General features: G+C 31.8%; 1 protein-coding gene across 1 annotated transcript; it reads right to left on the reverse strand.

Moving 5' to 3' along the window:
* Window positions 1–1,590: 1,590 nt before the first annotated feature.
* Window positions 1,591–3,505, reverse strand: LOC129962781 (uncharacterized). Its single transcript, XM_056076775.1, has 2 exons — window positions 2,474–3,505; window positions 1,591–1,623 (listed from the first exon to the last, which is right to left on the reverse strand). The coding sequence occupies exons 1-2, from the start codon at window positions 3,503–3,505 to the stop codon at window positions 1,591–1,593; spliced, it is 1,065 nt and encodes a 354-aa protein (XP_055932750.1).
* Between the last annotated feature and the right edge of the window lie 13,615 nt (window positions 3,506–17,120).

Raw genomic sequence — 17,120 nt, forward strand, 5'->3', positions numbered from 1 at the left:
AACTTCTGCCAGTCTATTTTTTGGCAGATAATTTGCAGGAATATGCAATTTAAGTGCATACCAAATACCAAATTTTATCTGTCTATCTGCCTGCGTTCCATCGTATTTACAGATAGAAATAATTTTTAAAAAATGCTTTTTTTTTTATGATTCATGTCAGTGGCAAATTTCCAAGTAGGCAAATCAGGCAGCTGCTTAGAACTGCTAGCCTAAAAAAGAAGCCGCAAACATGATGGTTGGAAAAAAACTTTGTTTTTTCTATTTGCGAAATAAATAAATGTGTAAAAAATATAAATTTTATGACTGATAAAATATTAGGATAATATTAACATTTTATGAAGTATAAATATTCTGGTTCCTACAGACTCTAATACATAACTCTGTTATCAGAAAATTTATAAAATTGTGGACAAATAACATTTGACAAATGTGGATGCCTAGAAATTTGGAGTGATAATAGATAAATAAAAATCAAATAATATTTTCATAAAGTTAATAAAACGAAGAAAATATTAATCTAAAATAAATAATTAACATTTAAAAATACAATGTGATGTGGAACTAAATAGATCATCTTATTAAAAGAGAAGTTTCATAATGTGCATTGCCTATAGTCACAAAATGTCTAAATCCGATATTGATGCGAGAAGATTTGAAAGGAGAAAAACTCATTTACCAAAACCTCAATATCATGTTTTTTGAACTATAACAAAGTTTTCTCTCTTTTGTGCAAGCAATAAAAAGTTTCAGTTTCAAAAATGCGATTCAATTTTTTTTTTAAATATGCGTATTTCCACCCATGTTAAAATCAATATAAAAACAGAAAAAAGATAAGTTCAGTAAGAATAATATATTCAAAAGATGTAAAAAATGTAAGAATAAATAAATAAAAATTTTAATCTACTGTTTTTTAGAAACAATATCTAAAATGAACGATTTAATGAATTTTTCTAAAAAATAATTCATACTAAAGGAATTCACCTTATCAATTAGGTAGGGGAATCAATTTGGGTAGGTGAATCAGTTTATTTTAAACCATGCGAATTCAGAGAAAAACTTGCAGAGTTGAGAGATGTGTCACGGAGTTCTTGAACTCAAGGTTCTTAACCTCCGGGCGTGGTTAGAGTAATAGCATGGCATTGGTTTTACTTAGTAAGTGGTTGTGCTTAGAAAAGTAAGAGTATTGCATAGGAAAGTGACAGATTACTTATATTAAAAAAAAGAAGAAGAAGAATACAGAGTTTACATGGAAGTTTTTCTGCTAAATCGGTCCAGAATCAAGTATGTCCTGTAAAGCTATGATGGAAATTTAGACTTAAAGGGGATGGAGTGATATCTTGGCGTATTTTGGTAAGGTAGGGTCGTAATTTTCAATTTCTTTTATGCCTATTTATTACTTTTAGCAATTTTTTCAAAGAATCTTGTTGAGAATGTCTTGTGAAAATCTTGCAAGGTCTTTTCAGATGCTTTCGCACCTAACACACCAAGGCATGTTACTGATTTGGCGAACCGTCACATTTTGCAATCTTTCTAGCGTAGTGATAGGAGTCCTGGGAGCACTAGAGAAAAACTTATCGAAAGTTGACAGATTTATGTTGTTCTGGATGGGCAATCTGAAGAAGCCTGAAAGTAAAGATATCAAAGAGCATATCTACGATGGCCTTGGAAAAATTTTAGGGTAGAAAAACTTCAGTTTTAATCATATCCTTTTCAACCAGTCAACAGATGGAATTAAAATTACAATTTTGTTTAAAAATGTTTTTGTTTTTTTTCAATATTTGTCAGATATCTCCATTGATTTAAACTTAAAAGCAGAAATAGTGATGTGTTTTTTATTTTACCATTCACATCCGCGTCAATAGGGGAAGTTATAGTCATATCACTGACTCTCCATGACTGAATATGATATAGTCATATTACTGTTCCCGAACGAAGGCACACGGATAAAGAATACTTAACTTAACACCTCTCCATGCCCCTGCGACTATAATCTTAACGATTATTTAAACAGTTGGGTGGACATGGAGAGTGAGAGTTGCAGATGGCTAAGCTAATGATGTGGAGGTAATGGTGATTGGGCTGATGATGTGGAGCTGATGTTGGCAGAGTTGTAGTTGGCTGGGTTAAAGATTTTTAAGCTGCAGTGGGTTGCATTGGAGTAGGCGAGCTGAATTCGGTTAGACTGGTGAGGAGCTGACTTGGCTGGGCTAGAGCAGGAATGGTTGGTTTTAGGTGGGGTTGGAGCAGGGATGTCATAGGCTATGCAGGACTGAATGGAGTTGTCTGAGCTTGAGGATGCGCTGCGTTGGTGGTTGGAGTTTCCGGGCCTGGGTGGAAGTCTTGTCGTGCAGGTGGTGAGATGGGTTTTCCGATGTTATAGGAGTGGTGGTCAGTATCTGAACAGCTGTGGCTCTTCATGCAGGAATTGAACCATTTTTCTGATCTTGGCCCTGCTGAGAGAGTTATCTGCTACCCTGGAGAACCAGACCTGTTGAAGGTTAGCTGATGGTTTCGTTAGGTGATAAGATGTAGTTAAAATGCATTCTGTTGCGTAGTGGAGTGGTGACCCCACTTCGCCGCAGGTGCAGTAAGGTTCGTCTGCTAAATTGAACCTTTTTAAGTAGGTGGGAAATGGGCCATGGCCTGTGAAGAAGAAAATTTCTTCCCTTCTCCAGGGCGTAAGTTGTTGAGTGGCTTTTGGAAGAAGCTGGTAGATGAGTCTTCCAGTTTCGCCATTGTCCCATTCCGTTTGCCACTTTTCCAACATGTTTCGCCTTAGACTGGACTTTATGAATGAAATTGGGTATGGTTCGGGCTGAATAGGGCTGTCTGAATCAGCAGCTTGTTTGGCAAGTCTATCCGCTTTCTCATTACCTGCATATCCGGCGTGGGCTTTAATCCAGGATATCTTTATGTTTGCATTTGTAGAAAGTATTGCAAAGATTTTCCTGGCACATTTGTTATTGGATTTTGGATTTTTTGCTGCTAAGATGCTGGCCCTATTGTCGACGTAGATGGTAGATGTTGCTGATGTGGACTTCAGGAATTCTGCGGCCTTGTATAGGGCCAGGATCTCAGCTTGAAATACTGTATTGTGGTGGGCCAGTTTTGTTGCCCAAGTTGTTGTAGTTACTCCATTGTTGAAGACACAGTACGCTGCTCCTACTCCCTTGTCCGTCTTCGATCCATCTGTGTAAATTCCATTCGGGTCCGATCTCAAGCCTCCGTCGTCAAGTGAAATCTGGTGATCTTCTAGGTGTACCGAGGGATGAGAAGTCCAGCCTGAAATCTTACAGTCTATTTCTAGTTCGCTAATTTGAAGGTCGCAGTTGTTGGTCGGGTTTTTGAGCCTATATAACGAGATGCCCTTTGCCTCTCTTTGTAGTTGGAGGTGCAGAGGGGGGATTCCCAAAATTATTTGTAAGGCTGCTGTTGAGGTAGTTCTATAGGCTCCCGATATGGCTAGTAGAAACGGTCGTTGGATGGCTGCAAGTTTCCGTTTCATCCTCTCGGTGGGATCTTGGCACCAGATGGCTGCGCCGTGTGCAAGTACTCTTTCTATTACAGTTGAGTAGAGGGTTTTTCTTTGTGCCTGCTTAATTCCCCAGGATTTCCCTGCTATTTTTAGGAGATTTTGGTGGAGGATAGCTGCTCTTGTTGCTTGATATCGAAGGTGTGCGTTCCAATTGAGTTTGTCGTCTATTTGAATTCCTAGGTATTTTATTGATTTTTTTTCTTTTGATCGCTGTGCCGTTCCATTTTATTGATGGGCCTCTTACTATTTTACTGAGGAAGATATAATTGGTTTTATTAATGGATATTTCCAACTTGTTTTTATTTGCCCATTTGGAGAATTTTTCTATTGCTGCGTGTGTTTGGTTCTCAATTTCTTTCCTGGTTGGGGCGTGAGTTATTATAGCAAAGTCGTCCGCAAAAGCCTGGATGGTGGTGTTGCGTGGCCACTCCTGCTGAAGGATTTCATTTGCTACCAGGTTCCAGAGAGCAGGGCCACTGCAGGATCCCTGTGGGCAGCCTTGTTTCTGTTCTCTTTCTGCTGGTCCTTCTGCTGTGTTGAGGACGACTTTTCTATTTTTAAGTATGTCTTTGAAAATTTCTATCAAGTTGGCAGGGCTATTGCTATTATTTAGGTAATCTTCGATTGCAGCATGTTGAATGTTGTCGAACGCACCCTTGATATCAATTGAGAGCAGGAGGACGTGGTTCTTGTTTTGTTTTGCCAGTTTGATTTCCCTCATTAAGTTGTCAATGGCCATGTCCACTGATTTCCCTTCACGGAATCCATATTGTCTATTGCATATATGGTTGTTCTTTTCTAGGTGGTAGGTGAGTCTTTGGGTTAGGAGCTTCTCCAAGACTTTGCCTATTGTTGGGAGGAGTGATATTGGACGGTAAGAGGTTGCTTCATTAATAGGTTTTCCTGGCTTACGGAATAAGATGATGTTTCCTATTTTTAGTGAATCTGGGAATTTCTTTAATGTTAGGCATTTATTGAAAAAATCCGTGAAGAGCTGTGGAAATTTTTGGTTGATTTGCTGGATGACTATGTTGTCAATGCCATCCAACCCTGGGGCTTTACCTTTTGGGAGGCCGTTAATCGTTCTAGCTACCTCCTGTGGAGAGAAAGGGCAGTCATCTGGTGAGTAATTTACACTTGTTGCCTGGTTCGGGGTTGAGACAGGGTGTGGGAAAATTTCTTCGAGGATTCCTGCTGCTATTTGGAGTTGGCCTCCTGTCGCTTCCTTTTCTTTCAGTAGTATCAGTTGAGCTGGGGTAACTGAGTTTCGGAATGCAGCTTTATAGTGCTTGCCATAAGGGTTTTTTGCCTGGGAGCAGAATCCTTTCCATCCCAAGTTCCTTGCTTGCCTGACGTTCTTCATGTAGATGGCTGTCTCCCTTTTGAGGAGCAGGAACTGGGCTGGTCGGTTTTCTCCTGATCTTTGAGCTCGTCTCCTCAGTGCTTTTAGCCTATTTTTTTGTATTTCCAATTCGCTGGTGTACCAGTTGGGTTGGAGTATTTGTGGTTGTTTTTTGATTTTGTAGCTATTCTTGCAAGCTGTTGTGATTTTGTCTTGCAAGATGATAGTTGTTTCGTTTAATTGCTGTGGAGTGTTGCTTTTGTTAATTGCTTGTTGAATTTTGATTACGTGTGGTAGGAGGTGATTTAGCATTTTTCTATGGTTTCCGTGTTTTGTTTTAAATCTTGTTGTTATGGAGCTCTGCTGGTTGATAGCTATTGTTGTTTCAATGAATTTATGGTCACTGAGGGACGGCTCTTCTAGCACTTCCCATTTAGAAATGGTGTTTATCAGGTTTTGGCTGCAGAGGGTGAGGTCCGGCCATCCTCTTTTTCCGCTGTGGGAAAAGGTTGGAGGAGCATCTTGTTTGTTGATGATATACAGACTGCATCCGAGGGCGAAGTCTAGTATTTGGTTTCCTCTGAGGTCATTGTGTTCATAACCCCAGAGGTTGTTATGCCCGTTTAGGTCAGCTGTGATAATGATTTGTTCCCTTGGCAAGGTGTTAATTATCTCTTGTAATTCTTGGAGCGTTTCTTGAATGTTGGAGGCTGGAGATGAGTAGGCTGAGATTATTGTTGTCGGTTGTGGGGTTGTTTGAATTTTAATTGCTATTGTGTTTATCTTGATTGCAATAATTGCTATTTTGATGGTGGGTTTTGGAATGGCTATTGCTGCTTTTCTTGATGTTGAACAAAACAATGACCAGGAGCTTGGTATTCCTTTTATTCGGTCATTGTTTTGATATGGCTCTTGAATAGCTATTATGTCTGGTTGGAGTTTTGCTGCCATTGGGTGGAGGTTATCTGTTGCCGCTTTTGCCCTGCCTAGGTTTATTTGTATGATCTTGAGACCGTTTGATGATATAAAATTGTGGCCATGGTTTGTCTGCTGATCCTGCATCCTTACTTGCACTAATAGATGGTGTTTCTTTTGGCTGCGTTGAGTTTTGAGCTTAGAATCGGGCAATCTTGATGGTATGATGGATGGTTTACCGGTGCTCTCCGATTCAATCTGTGGTTGGCGTCCATACAGTTGATGCACTTGGGCAGCCTACTAGTGCAATTGTGCATTAGATGGGGACCTGCACAGAAGGCGCAGTACAAGTATTTAGCGTCGCATTTGGAGGCCGTGTGGTCAAATGCCTGGCATTTTGAGCATCTCCTCACACTACTAAAGTGCTCAACCCTGTGGTTTTCCCACTCGAAGAGGATCCTGCCTCTCCTCCCTTTGATCTGTTGATATATTACTGGTGGGGCTTGAAAAACCCAGTGATTTTTGCCAGTCTTTCCCTTTATGGAGAATAGGACCTTTATTGCAGCTGTTGACTGATGGTCGAAGTTCTTCTTCAGGCCTTCTTCTATGGCTTCTTTCTTGACGTCAGTATGGTAGCCGTAGGTGATGAGACGTGGAAGTTTCTTTTCCACTTGGATAGGCCTGATCTTTTCCTGCAATGTTTGCTTATGGTTGATTACGGACAGCAGGTAGGTCCTATCTTCTTCTGTGTTGGATAAAGAATACTGAATGACCGGACCGCCGCAACAGCAACACTGGCGGGAACTGTGGTTGAGTCCTAAGGGCCATCACCGGCCACGGTACAACACTTCCCGAAGAAAGTACGTCCCGTCATCGATGTGAGGAGCCAGATCCCTCACTTTTTTGTGTACCCACCAGGGTGGCGAGATCCAACTACCATACCGGAAGCATCTCATCCTCATTTCGAAGTGGTTGCGTCAATAGGAGAACAATCCGCCTTTGAAGAGAATAACTTCTGTCTTTTTTTATGTACTTATTTCTAAATGCGACTAATTCAAAAAGATTTAAAGTACGGGCAACAAACCCATGATAATGCGAATAAATTAAACGTATGCTTTCGGTGTTTTTCGGTAGAGTTTATAATATTTTCAAAAATAATTAAAACATAATAATACTATAAATAACAACAGCAAAGATTTTTCCAAGATTTTCCTACACGTACTCTAATGAAAGTCTTATTCCCCTCCATCCGCATAAAATTGTGGATTTTGGGCAAAGCATGAATGTCCAAAATTACGTATGTGTACTCAGATTTTTATTTTCAGAGTTCCACACATGAGCACTTTATGCTACGTAGTATAGTTATGCAAACTGAGTATGGATTTTGAAGGACTTCTATTTTCTGGCCTTAATTCCCCTCCCATCGATTCTCGTTTGAGACACTATGATCGCTTTTAAAATATGCTTCTAATGTGTTTTATACTGCATAGTTTCCAAATGATTATATTCAGTGATAATTCTAAATATAAAAATCTATATAAATAAGAACGGAATGCATATATAATTCCTATGCTCTAAAATTTCAACCAAAATTACTAAATGGATGTTCTTTTAATTTTATTCCATTGGTGGAATTAATAATATTTTTAATAAAATGATTCTTTTGATAAAATGATTGCTTAATAATTTCACATTTCAACACATTTTAACATATTAATGATTCGTTTTAAGCTGAAAATATTTTATTTTATTAGCTTTAAGAAATTTTTAATTTTTTTTTTTTATTATGACTTTAAAATAGCTATTACACACGTTTATATGATTTTATTGGGACAGATTTTTATATAATACTAATATTATATTTTTATTTTATAATTCATAAAATTTATATATATATATATATATATATATATATATATATATTGCAACTGGGAAAATAAAGTTTTTAATTAAGCTACTTCCGGTTTGCGCTCAGTTTTGCCAGCCTATACAGCTGCCTGTTCTGTTTACCCTGAAATCTGTCATTGATTTTATTAACAAATACTATGGAAAACTAAGCAGTGGTTATCAGTTAGATAAACTAATCAGCTAAAATGATTGCCTCAATATTTTTGACAGCTACAGGATTGGTTTATTAAGAAATGTTATCAGTATATAATAGTCAAATAAATAAATTTAAAAAAATCATGTATAAATTCTATGAATTACAAAATATTAGGACGTGTGTTTATATTGAATTATTAAAATCATTATTATCTATACTTATAATAAAGCTCAATGTGTGTGTGTGTGTGTGTGTGTTGGCGCTCTACAGGCCAGGTCATTTGACATACAGCTATCAAATTTGGTACATGTATACCTTAGAGGTCGGGAATGTGCACCTAGGGTCCCTTTTTTTGAAATTTTAATTAGAATTTTAATTATTAATTAAAAACTAACTTTCCCGCCAAAAAAAATCTTCCATTTTCCCCACCGCCAAATGAGTAAGGCTTCAGATTCATTTTTCTCCCAACAGTAATGGGGCTAGGGTTAATATTTTTCGGCGGATTATTTTAAACAATTCTGTTTATTTTCTTAATGTTTTATGCATTTAAAATGAAACATTGTTAATTAATCCATGTTTCACATTCATTCTGAAGTACTTTTTAAATTATTTTTAGGTTAGTTGCATGCTTTTGTAATTAAATTGTATTTATGTTAGTTATATATGCTTATAGTTATAGTTTTAGTTTATGCTTATAGTTATAGTTTATGCTTATAGTTTTAAGTACATCGTTTTTTAAGTAGTTTTTTTAAACCTGTTTTAGACCGATTATTTTAAACGATTCATTTTATTTTCTTAGTGTTTAATGCATTTAAAATGAAACATTGTTCATTAATCGATCTGTTCATGATGAATCTGAGAAAATTTTGTTGACAAATTCTTGAGATATTACTTAAATTAAGAAAGATATTCTTTAGTGCCCATAAAGTTTAAACGCTCAATGACTCTACTATCAGTAATCATATTATTAAAAAAAAATGCTTTGTTTCCGTAAAAAATATTATTATATTAATTGCAGATTAATCATTTACACTTTAATTTAAAGCATAAATTCTACGACGGGTAACAGAAAATGAGAGAGATACATATCACGTTATGACTGAAGGACTTTATAATATTATGAGTGAATTATATGACTACCAAAATTTGAAGTTTTTAAATATTTTGCTGAAGAATCTATTAAAGTTGGAATTGCATAAAATATTTAATTATTAAAATTTTAACGAACATTAAGATTGGCGAACCGGCTGGTCGCCAAAGGCGGCTAGTATAAAATAAAACTTAATTAAATATTACTTTCTATTGTATTATTATTATTATTTATTGAATTATATAATATAACAGTTATTCATTGAATTATACATTGTTATATATATATACATTGTTATACAATGTTAATTATACATTGAACATATTATATTTCACTTGATAAATCTTGTAAAATATTGATATTTAATATACTTGTATGTAGATTATACTGAATTATAAAATAAAATACTTTTTGTTGCAAGGAAATTATGTAGTAATAATTATGATTAGTTTTTAATAATTTTACTATTTTAGACATTTTTCCAAGATATACATATTAAAAAATAATTAATTATACATAAAATTTATTAGAATAAAAGATTAAACTGAAATCAATCATTAGCATATTGTTTAAATTAAAAATGCGTTAAAATATGAAATTAAATTGATCAGAAATTGAAATTCTTAAAAGGGAAAACTCATAATGTATGCTGATTATGGCTGTAAAATGCCAATTTCTGTCACTGAGCATAAAGAAGGTTTTAATAAAATTTTATGATAATAAATTAAATAATTCATTCTTTTTTAATTAAAATTTATGTCATTCTATGAACAGAAAAAAAAATGTCTTTTTGTTATTCCTATTGAATGAAAATATTATTTATATTTTAAGATATTTCATTTATTTTCTTTTGGAATCATTATTTTAAACTGATTAATAATTATAACAAAAATTTGACGATGTTTTAAAAATCGTTTGGTACAGTCTATAATCTTTCGAGATTTTATCATAATGAAAAATCGTTTGATACATTTGATACTCTTATTTTAATTTTAAAAAAATAAAGCTTTAAACGACGTTAAGGCTCTTTGTCTAATATTATATACAAAATTGTTTTTTAAATATTTATCTGTATCTATATTTTATTTTTTAATTTCTCATATATTTTCCATTTGGCCGTTAACGGCTTATTTGGCATATGATAACTATAACTTTTGCAGTGTTTTAAACATGTTAGATTTTGTTTATAGTTATTAAGTCGTTAGAAGAAGTTGAATGAAAAATATTGTTACAATTAATAACTAGTCGTTTATTAATAAAATACATAAAAAATATTTTCATTTCGAAAAACACCAGTTATATCAGCTAAAACTATGTAAAAAGTGTCCTTTTCCCTCCCCCGAAATTTCGCTATTAACTTTTTATACGCTCCCCTTCTATACTGCAATAATATGCAAAAAAGGTAATAAATCGCCTCTCTGCTGTAAATGCAGACGATAAATTTCCGGGCACGGGTAGAACTCATGCATACTGTTCGACCCCCAACCCTACAAACCAGGTGTAAGCCACTCTCACCCCCCCTCCATACTTTCCCCTCCACCTCTTCAAAACATTCATTAAATGAAATAACCTCATTTACATGATGCAGAGAACTGGGAAAGGAACTCTTTGTAGAGGAGAAGAGAAGTGAATTGAAACCAATAAAATCAGATGCAAACGATTCTTTTTGTTAATTCAATCGGATTTCTGAATGGCCACTATTTATTGAAAGTCGTTTTCTGGGGAAATAAAATAAAAATAAAAAGAATTTTGAAATTCTTGAGGCATTTTTTATGCATTTTTGGTTTTATATTTTAAGAGTTCGCGTATTTTATGAACCGAGAAAAGCATATTATACTGGTTTTCCGGTTAGATACCTTTCTATATGCATATGACTGTATTTTTACCCACTTTTATTGAATACGACTTATTTTATGTTAGCATAAATAGAACTTTATAATCGAATTGCAAATCCCATCTTGATAGACTGGAATTTTGAAATATTCTAAATTTGCATGTTTTCAACATAAAAATGGCACTTCAATTTTTTCAGAACTTAATTGTCTGTAAATTGATTCATTTAAATAAATTTTGATTCCATAAGATATAATGGCGAAGCTTGGCCAATATTGCGTCTCGTGCAATAAAAAGACTTGCAGTCAAACTATTAAAGTTACTAAGTAGAAAATTTAAAGAAAAAAAAAGGCGATTTTTTAAAATTTTTATGATAATAAATTAAAAATTAAAAAATGAAAAGTAAAAATTAATTAAAGTAATAAAAAAATTTTATTTTTGAGTTCGCTAACAAAAATGTATACTTGAAATTTGCTGTTAGTCAGTTGATTTTATCGAATTAACTTTCTTTCAAATCGCAGCTTTTTTCTTTATTTGTATAGAGCAAATTTAGAATTAGGGGTAAAAAAAGAGAAAAAATTAGGCGTGAAAATGAAAAAAAATTTAGGGGCAAAATAAGAAAAAAAAAGAAGTATGTTTTTAATAGTAAATATCAAAATAGTAATGAAGTAGTGACATCTTTCTTGACTCAGTATTCTTGTTGATAACAATCAGAAGTTTTATGATTGTGAAGTTGCAAGTAAAGGTCTTTCTAAACGATATGGAAAGTATACATTATTAATAAACTTTCTTTCATTGTTTCAGTATTTATATTTAAATTCGTAGGAAAATAGACGAAATTATTTTCATACTACTTAAAGAAAAAAAATCCTTAATTTCCTCAAAACCATACTTCTTATTTTGCCCCCCCCCAAAAAAAAAAGGATATTCAAAAGTAGAATAAATTTCAAGAAAAACTAATATGTTTATAATGATCAACTTTTTAATTTAAAAATATTAAATCTAAAAAAATTTTATCATTCGTTCAGCTCGTTTCCAACGGTCGGCATCTGAGCTACGGATTCTCAAATCTGTAGAAGCCGAAAAGCCACCGACAGACAGCGGCAGCACTTTCCCGGCACTGTCCCGACGATTACAGCGGACGATTTTGGTGGAAAAGTCTGCCGAATTTCTCGGCGAGTCACGAACAGTGTCAAAGCACAAAAATGGACTAATAAAGGATTTCAACATTCTTTTTATTATTTTGGATTTCATTAATGAGATTTTAATCTAATAGGAAAATATTTATAGGTTGGCATATACTATCTGCAAATTGGGGGATAATCATTCAAAACTCTTTACACGGAAGGTCGTTGAACCTACAGCTACTAAATTTGACAGGTAGGTATTTCTGGCGTTGTAAGAATCAATTATAAAAAGGCTTTTCAAAATAAGTTAAAATTTTGAATAAAAAAGTAATAGGTATTTTAACATTTTACTGAATATTTTTGAAAAATATTATCACACAAAATCATTTTTTTAAGTTTTAGTATTCATAATTGTCGAATTCATATTTTTGTGCAATATAACGATATTGAATTTATTTTGTGTATTCAAATTATCGCTATTATACAAATAAGAGTTAATATAGAAAATAATGCAAAGAGAGATGCGTCAAGCCTAAAGTATTACCGATGTTTCAGACTAGAGGTTCAGACCCCTTTAATTTTATTTTAATTTATTCAGTTTTTGATTATTGTTATAATTTTTTATTGTTTTTCATTATTTTAGGACGATATTAAATTTTATTTTATGTGTGCACATTATCGCTGTTGTATAAATAACAGTTTAATTTGATAAATAAAGAGAGATATATGAAGACTAAAATATCATTGATATTTCGAATTAAAAGGTCATATTTCTTTAATTTTTAAAATTTTTTTCAGTTTTTGATTATTTTGCATCACAGAGAATATGCAGTTTTTAAAGTCTTATTTCTTTTTCTAATTTTTTAAGTTATATTACGAAAAAAACATTTTTTTTTCTTAAATTAATATCAGCATGTTAAAGTTTTTTTTTTGAGCTTTCCCATTGATGAAATTTTTATGCGTTTTTATTCTGATTTATCTTTTACTTATAATTTTAACATCTTATCTCTGATTTTACATATTATTTTAAGTATGTAATGAATTATTGCATCAGCACATTCTTTGTGCTAATGTAATTTATTACTTTCCCTTTATGTTTATATATAGAGAGAGATAAAATAATATTCAAGCAAAATATAAAAAGGAAAAATGACACTTTAACAACGAAAACAACAAGTAAAGGGGGAAATAACAGAAGTAAAGAAGGAAAAAGGCTTAAAATCAATTGAAAAAAGGGGGTGAAAAAACAGATAGATAGATTGATTGACATTGATTTTATTCTTTGATAAGCAAATTAATACAGCAAATCTTTTTATCTGTTTTTGATTTTCATATATATATATATATATATATATATATATATATATATTTGAAACAGCTATAAAAAAGAACACAGATTTTGTGTTTATGAAATTTGAGGTATTTTTTTAAACATTAAATAATATATATAACTGTTTATTTTATAATGTAATACATAATTTTCAGGCTTTATATCAAATAATAAAAATTGGACAAAATATTGGAACGGCTTTTCAATCGACAATATATATATATCAGAACTATACTGGGATTGTGAAAAAAATTCAATAAAAAAATCAAATTAATAAAAAAAAAAATTGAAGAATAAAAATTGGAAAGGTATTACTTTCGTTATAGAACCTTAGAATGTTCCATAAAATAAAGGAAAAAGATACAAGACTGGAAATGTATTTAATATTCCGCATTTACAGAATGCGTTTCGAATTAAATAAACTTTTAGAAATTCAAAGAAAATTCCCCTTTGTGGTAAAAAATTTAATTGTTGCGAAAATAAATTTAAAATTCCAAAAAAGAAATTGGGGGAAAAGAAAAGTTAATCTTTTTTCAGATAATCAAAGCCGACAGTACAATCCATAAATTTTACGCGTAGCAATCCGTGAAAATTGTAGATACGCGAGGCATTTTTGGTTTAGACTCATTTCCTTTTCCTCTTCGAATTCGTTCGGCTTCTGATTTTGCTGAATACATCTGCTTAAAACATTAGATAGTATCCTGAGGGGGACGGATAAGCAATAATGGTTAAAATTCGAAGCAACACACTATTAACGCCAGGAAAACATTTCCAGCAGTAAAACGGAACACATCATCGATCAAAATTATCTCAAATAATAACTATCTCAAAATTATCTCAAAATAATAACTTTTTACTTTCTCGTACACATATTGTAGTCGCTAAAAAATTCGCCAAAAAATTCAAAAAATTCGCCAAGAAATTGTCAAATCTCCACGTTTTAGATCTCCTTGAGTTTGAAAGGCACATTTTTTGAAAATGTCCGTCTGTCTGTCTATGATAAGAATAATTTGAAAATGATTAGACGGTTGAAATTTGATATATGTTTTTACACCAAATTTGCAAATCTCTATCGAATATTGAGTAAAATCTGTTCAGAGGAAGTCCATCAGTCTGGTTGTTCGAATATAAGGTAATACGATAACTACAAAACGATAAGAGCTAGATAGATAAGATTCGGTACACAGATTTAACATGTATAATGTAGACACCTGTCAAACTTTGAGCCAAATCCAACAATGGGTTGACTGTCTGTCGGTCTGTACTTTCAGAAATAAGTAAACGTGATAATTCAAAATAGTAATGACTTAAATATATCAAATTTGATATGAGAATTTGCGTCTATAATCGAAGTTTCCTGTCATTTTTTAAAAATTTTAAATGGTTGAGAAAAACGTATCTAAAACACAAATTTAATTTTTGGATATTATTAAAGCATGTCGGAGATTAATCGCCAAAAAATTCGCCAAGGATGACTCGATAGATTCAGTAAAAATACTCAATCCAAGCCAAAAGTTAATATTTCGTAACTATTGTACGCCAGTGCCATGTATGGCGTTCTTTGGTGAGACAAATTTATTACGGATTTTGCGAGAAAGTATTTGGGAGACCACTTCTGCTGATTATTATATTATTTCATCTTTTTTCAATATCTTTACAATATCTCAATGTCTTAACAGAAAGCTTTCTATAATTTTTATTAAAAGAATTGTTTTTAAACAAATATTTCCCTAAAGAAAATCTTGGAAGTTGTTTACTATTGGAAAGCAGTATCAGTCACCCTAATTAAGAAATATGTCATCATTAAATCAATTTAAATGCCAAGGATAGTTAACCTAAAAAATTATCTCTACAAATAAATAAAGTTTAATATGTATTTTTATATATGTAGAGATTGTTATATACGAACTGTTATGTTACATTGTGTGTTGGCGTTATATTTGTAGAGACAAAACTATTTTGAGCTATCAAACTTAACACATATTATATATTTTGAAGGTTAAAAATGTTCACCTCGGAGGGATTTTTAAAATTTTTTTTAATTAATTAAAAATGAAGCAATATTTCACATTAACTTAAATTATAAAAAATTATCCTTTCAATAATATTAATTTCATATTCGTGCAAACGTTCTCCTGCATTTTGGCAATTTTTAAAAAAATATTTTTTTGCCCGATTTTTAACAGTAAATGTTGCCCTGAGATTCAAATCGTTTTCATTGTTTCATCAAACATTTAATAGCTTAGATTGGTTTCATCTTTGAAAACTAAAGAAGAATGATTCTATTTAAAATCTATATAGTTTAAAAGACAAATAAAAAAGTGAAGTTACTATACAGAAATATTTGACAGATGAACCGGACATTAACATTTTTAAATACAGCTATGATTTTAGGAAGCTAATCTCCTTCAAATATATTTATATACACAGAAAACATAAAACATTTAACACAATTAAAATAACTGTTTTAATGCCTGACAGTTTGACAGAACCATGGACATGAAAATAATTAATTCAAATTAAATAGGGCTAATACCGCCGCTAAAGTAGTTGGTCGCCAAATTATCAGGCAAAGAATTATCGCCAAATTATTAAATTATAATTTAATATAATCAATGTATGTAAACCTTTTGATTTAATATTCAGGAAATATATTAAATGTGGCAATATTTTATAAATTAAATGCTTAAAGATGGAATTTAACTCAAGAATTTCCATTCTGTACATGGGTAGTATTATTTTTATCATCACACTATTCTGATTATTATTGCCATTTAATTGAACAATTTTCCAAAGCAGCTAAGTGCTATTGACTCGACAGTAAAGTTTTGGATATTTTAAATTTAACTTGTTCAACTTGCTCTTTATTTCATCTCTTTCCCTTTTCCTGACAATTTATTTAGAATGCCATATAAGTTTTGCAGTTTGTTATGAAAGCATTTTAAGCAGTTAACTGTTTCCACCTTTTCGAAAAGTGTGTATCTAAATTGTGTCACATAAATTTAGCAAAGACGAGTATATTCGTCAAACACAGAGCATGAATAATATGAAATTACTTTGTAATGAAATGACTTTTATTTTTTATTTCAATAATTCCATTCATTTATTTACTTAAATTAACATGCATTTTTTGCATATGAATGAAAAGAAACAACAACAAAAAAAAATTAATTTATTATTTTAATTTCCTGTAGAGAATCGCATTGAGCAAAGCATGGTACAACGCATAATAATATTTTATTTCTTCCTTTGATTTTAACCATGACTCAAAATATTTTAAACATCTTGAAATTTACGAATATATTTGAGTTTTTATTAAAATTGTAATTCAAACGGTAAATTGTCATTACTTATTACTCCTGACGAATAAACTCGTCATAACGCAATATTTTATTTTTCCCATGACGAGTATACTCGTCAAAAATAGTTAAATGGTTAATAGAACTATTTCAGATGTTAAAAACAATTATTACAATTTAAAAAGTTTTTTTTTTTTTTTTTTTTTTTTTTTTTTTTGAAACAGAAGAGCAGATTTAGAAGCTCTGAAATGTATTCGTAATCATAACATTCCATCAAGTTAACTGATTGTTTGGTATACATTCTTTATTTATCTCCTTTTTTTTTGTTATCTTAACATATCGAATAAGTATTTAGAACAAATCTTCCGTCAGATTTTTACGCTTTCACAAGGAAAATCTAGAACTTCATAAAACAAATAAAACTCTTTGTAAGCTTTATAACATGGGAAATTTAAGAAATTCTTAAAGAATTAATTCATTTTTTTTCCTTCAATAACATTCCATTTTTAATTGGTCCGTGAAAGAGGATTAAGAAAATGAAAACGAATTGCTAAATTCAATTGTAACTTTCGAACTTGCATGTCAAAAGGAAATTTTATCTTTCA

Source organism: Argiope bruennichi, chromosome 3, assembly GCF_947563725.1.
Source record: "Argiope bruennichi chromosome 3, qqArgBrue1.1, whole genome shotgun sequence".
In the NCBI taxonomy this organism is placed as follows: Eukaryota; Metazoa; Arthropoda; class Arachnida; order Araneae; family Araneidae; genus Argiope; species Argiope bruennichi.

Excerpts from the sequence above, each read along its gene's own strand:
- LOC129962781 (XM_056076775.1), bottom strand. The coding sequence starts at position 3,505 with ATGAAACGGAAACTTGCAGCCATCCAACGACCGTTTCTACTAGCCATA. Across the intron at positions 1,624-2,473 it reads AACAGGTCTGGTTCTCCAGG|GCTTCTTCAGATTGCCCATC; the intron begins GTAGCAGATAAC and ends CTTTACTTTCAG.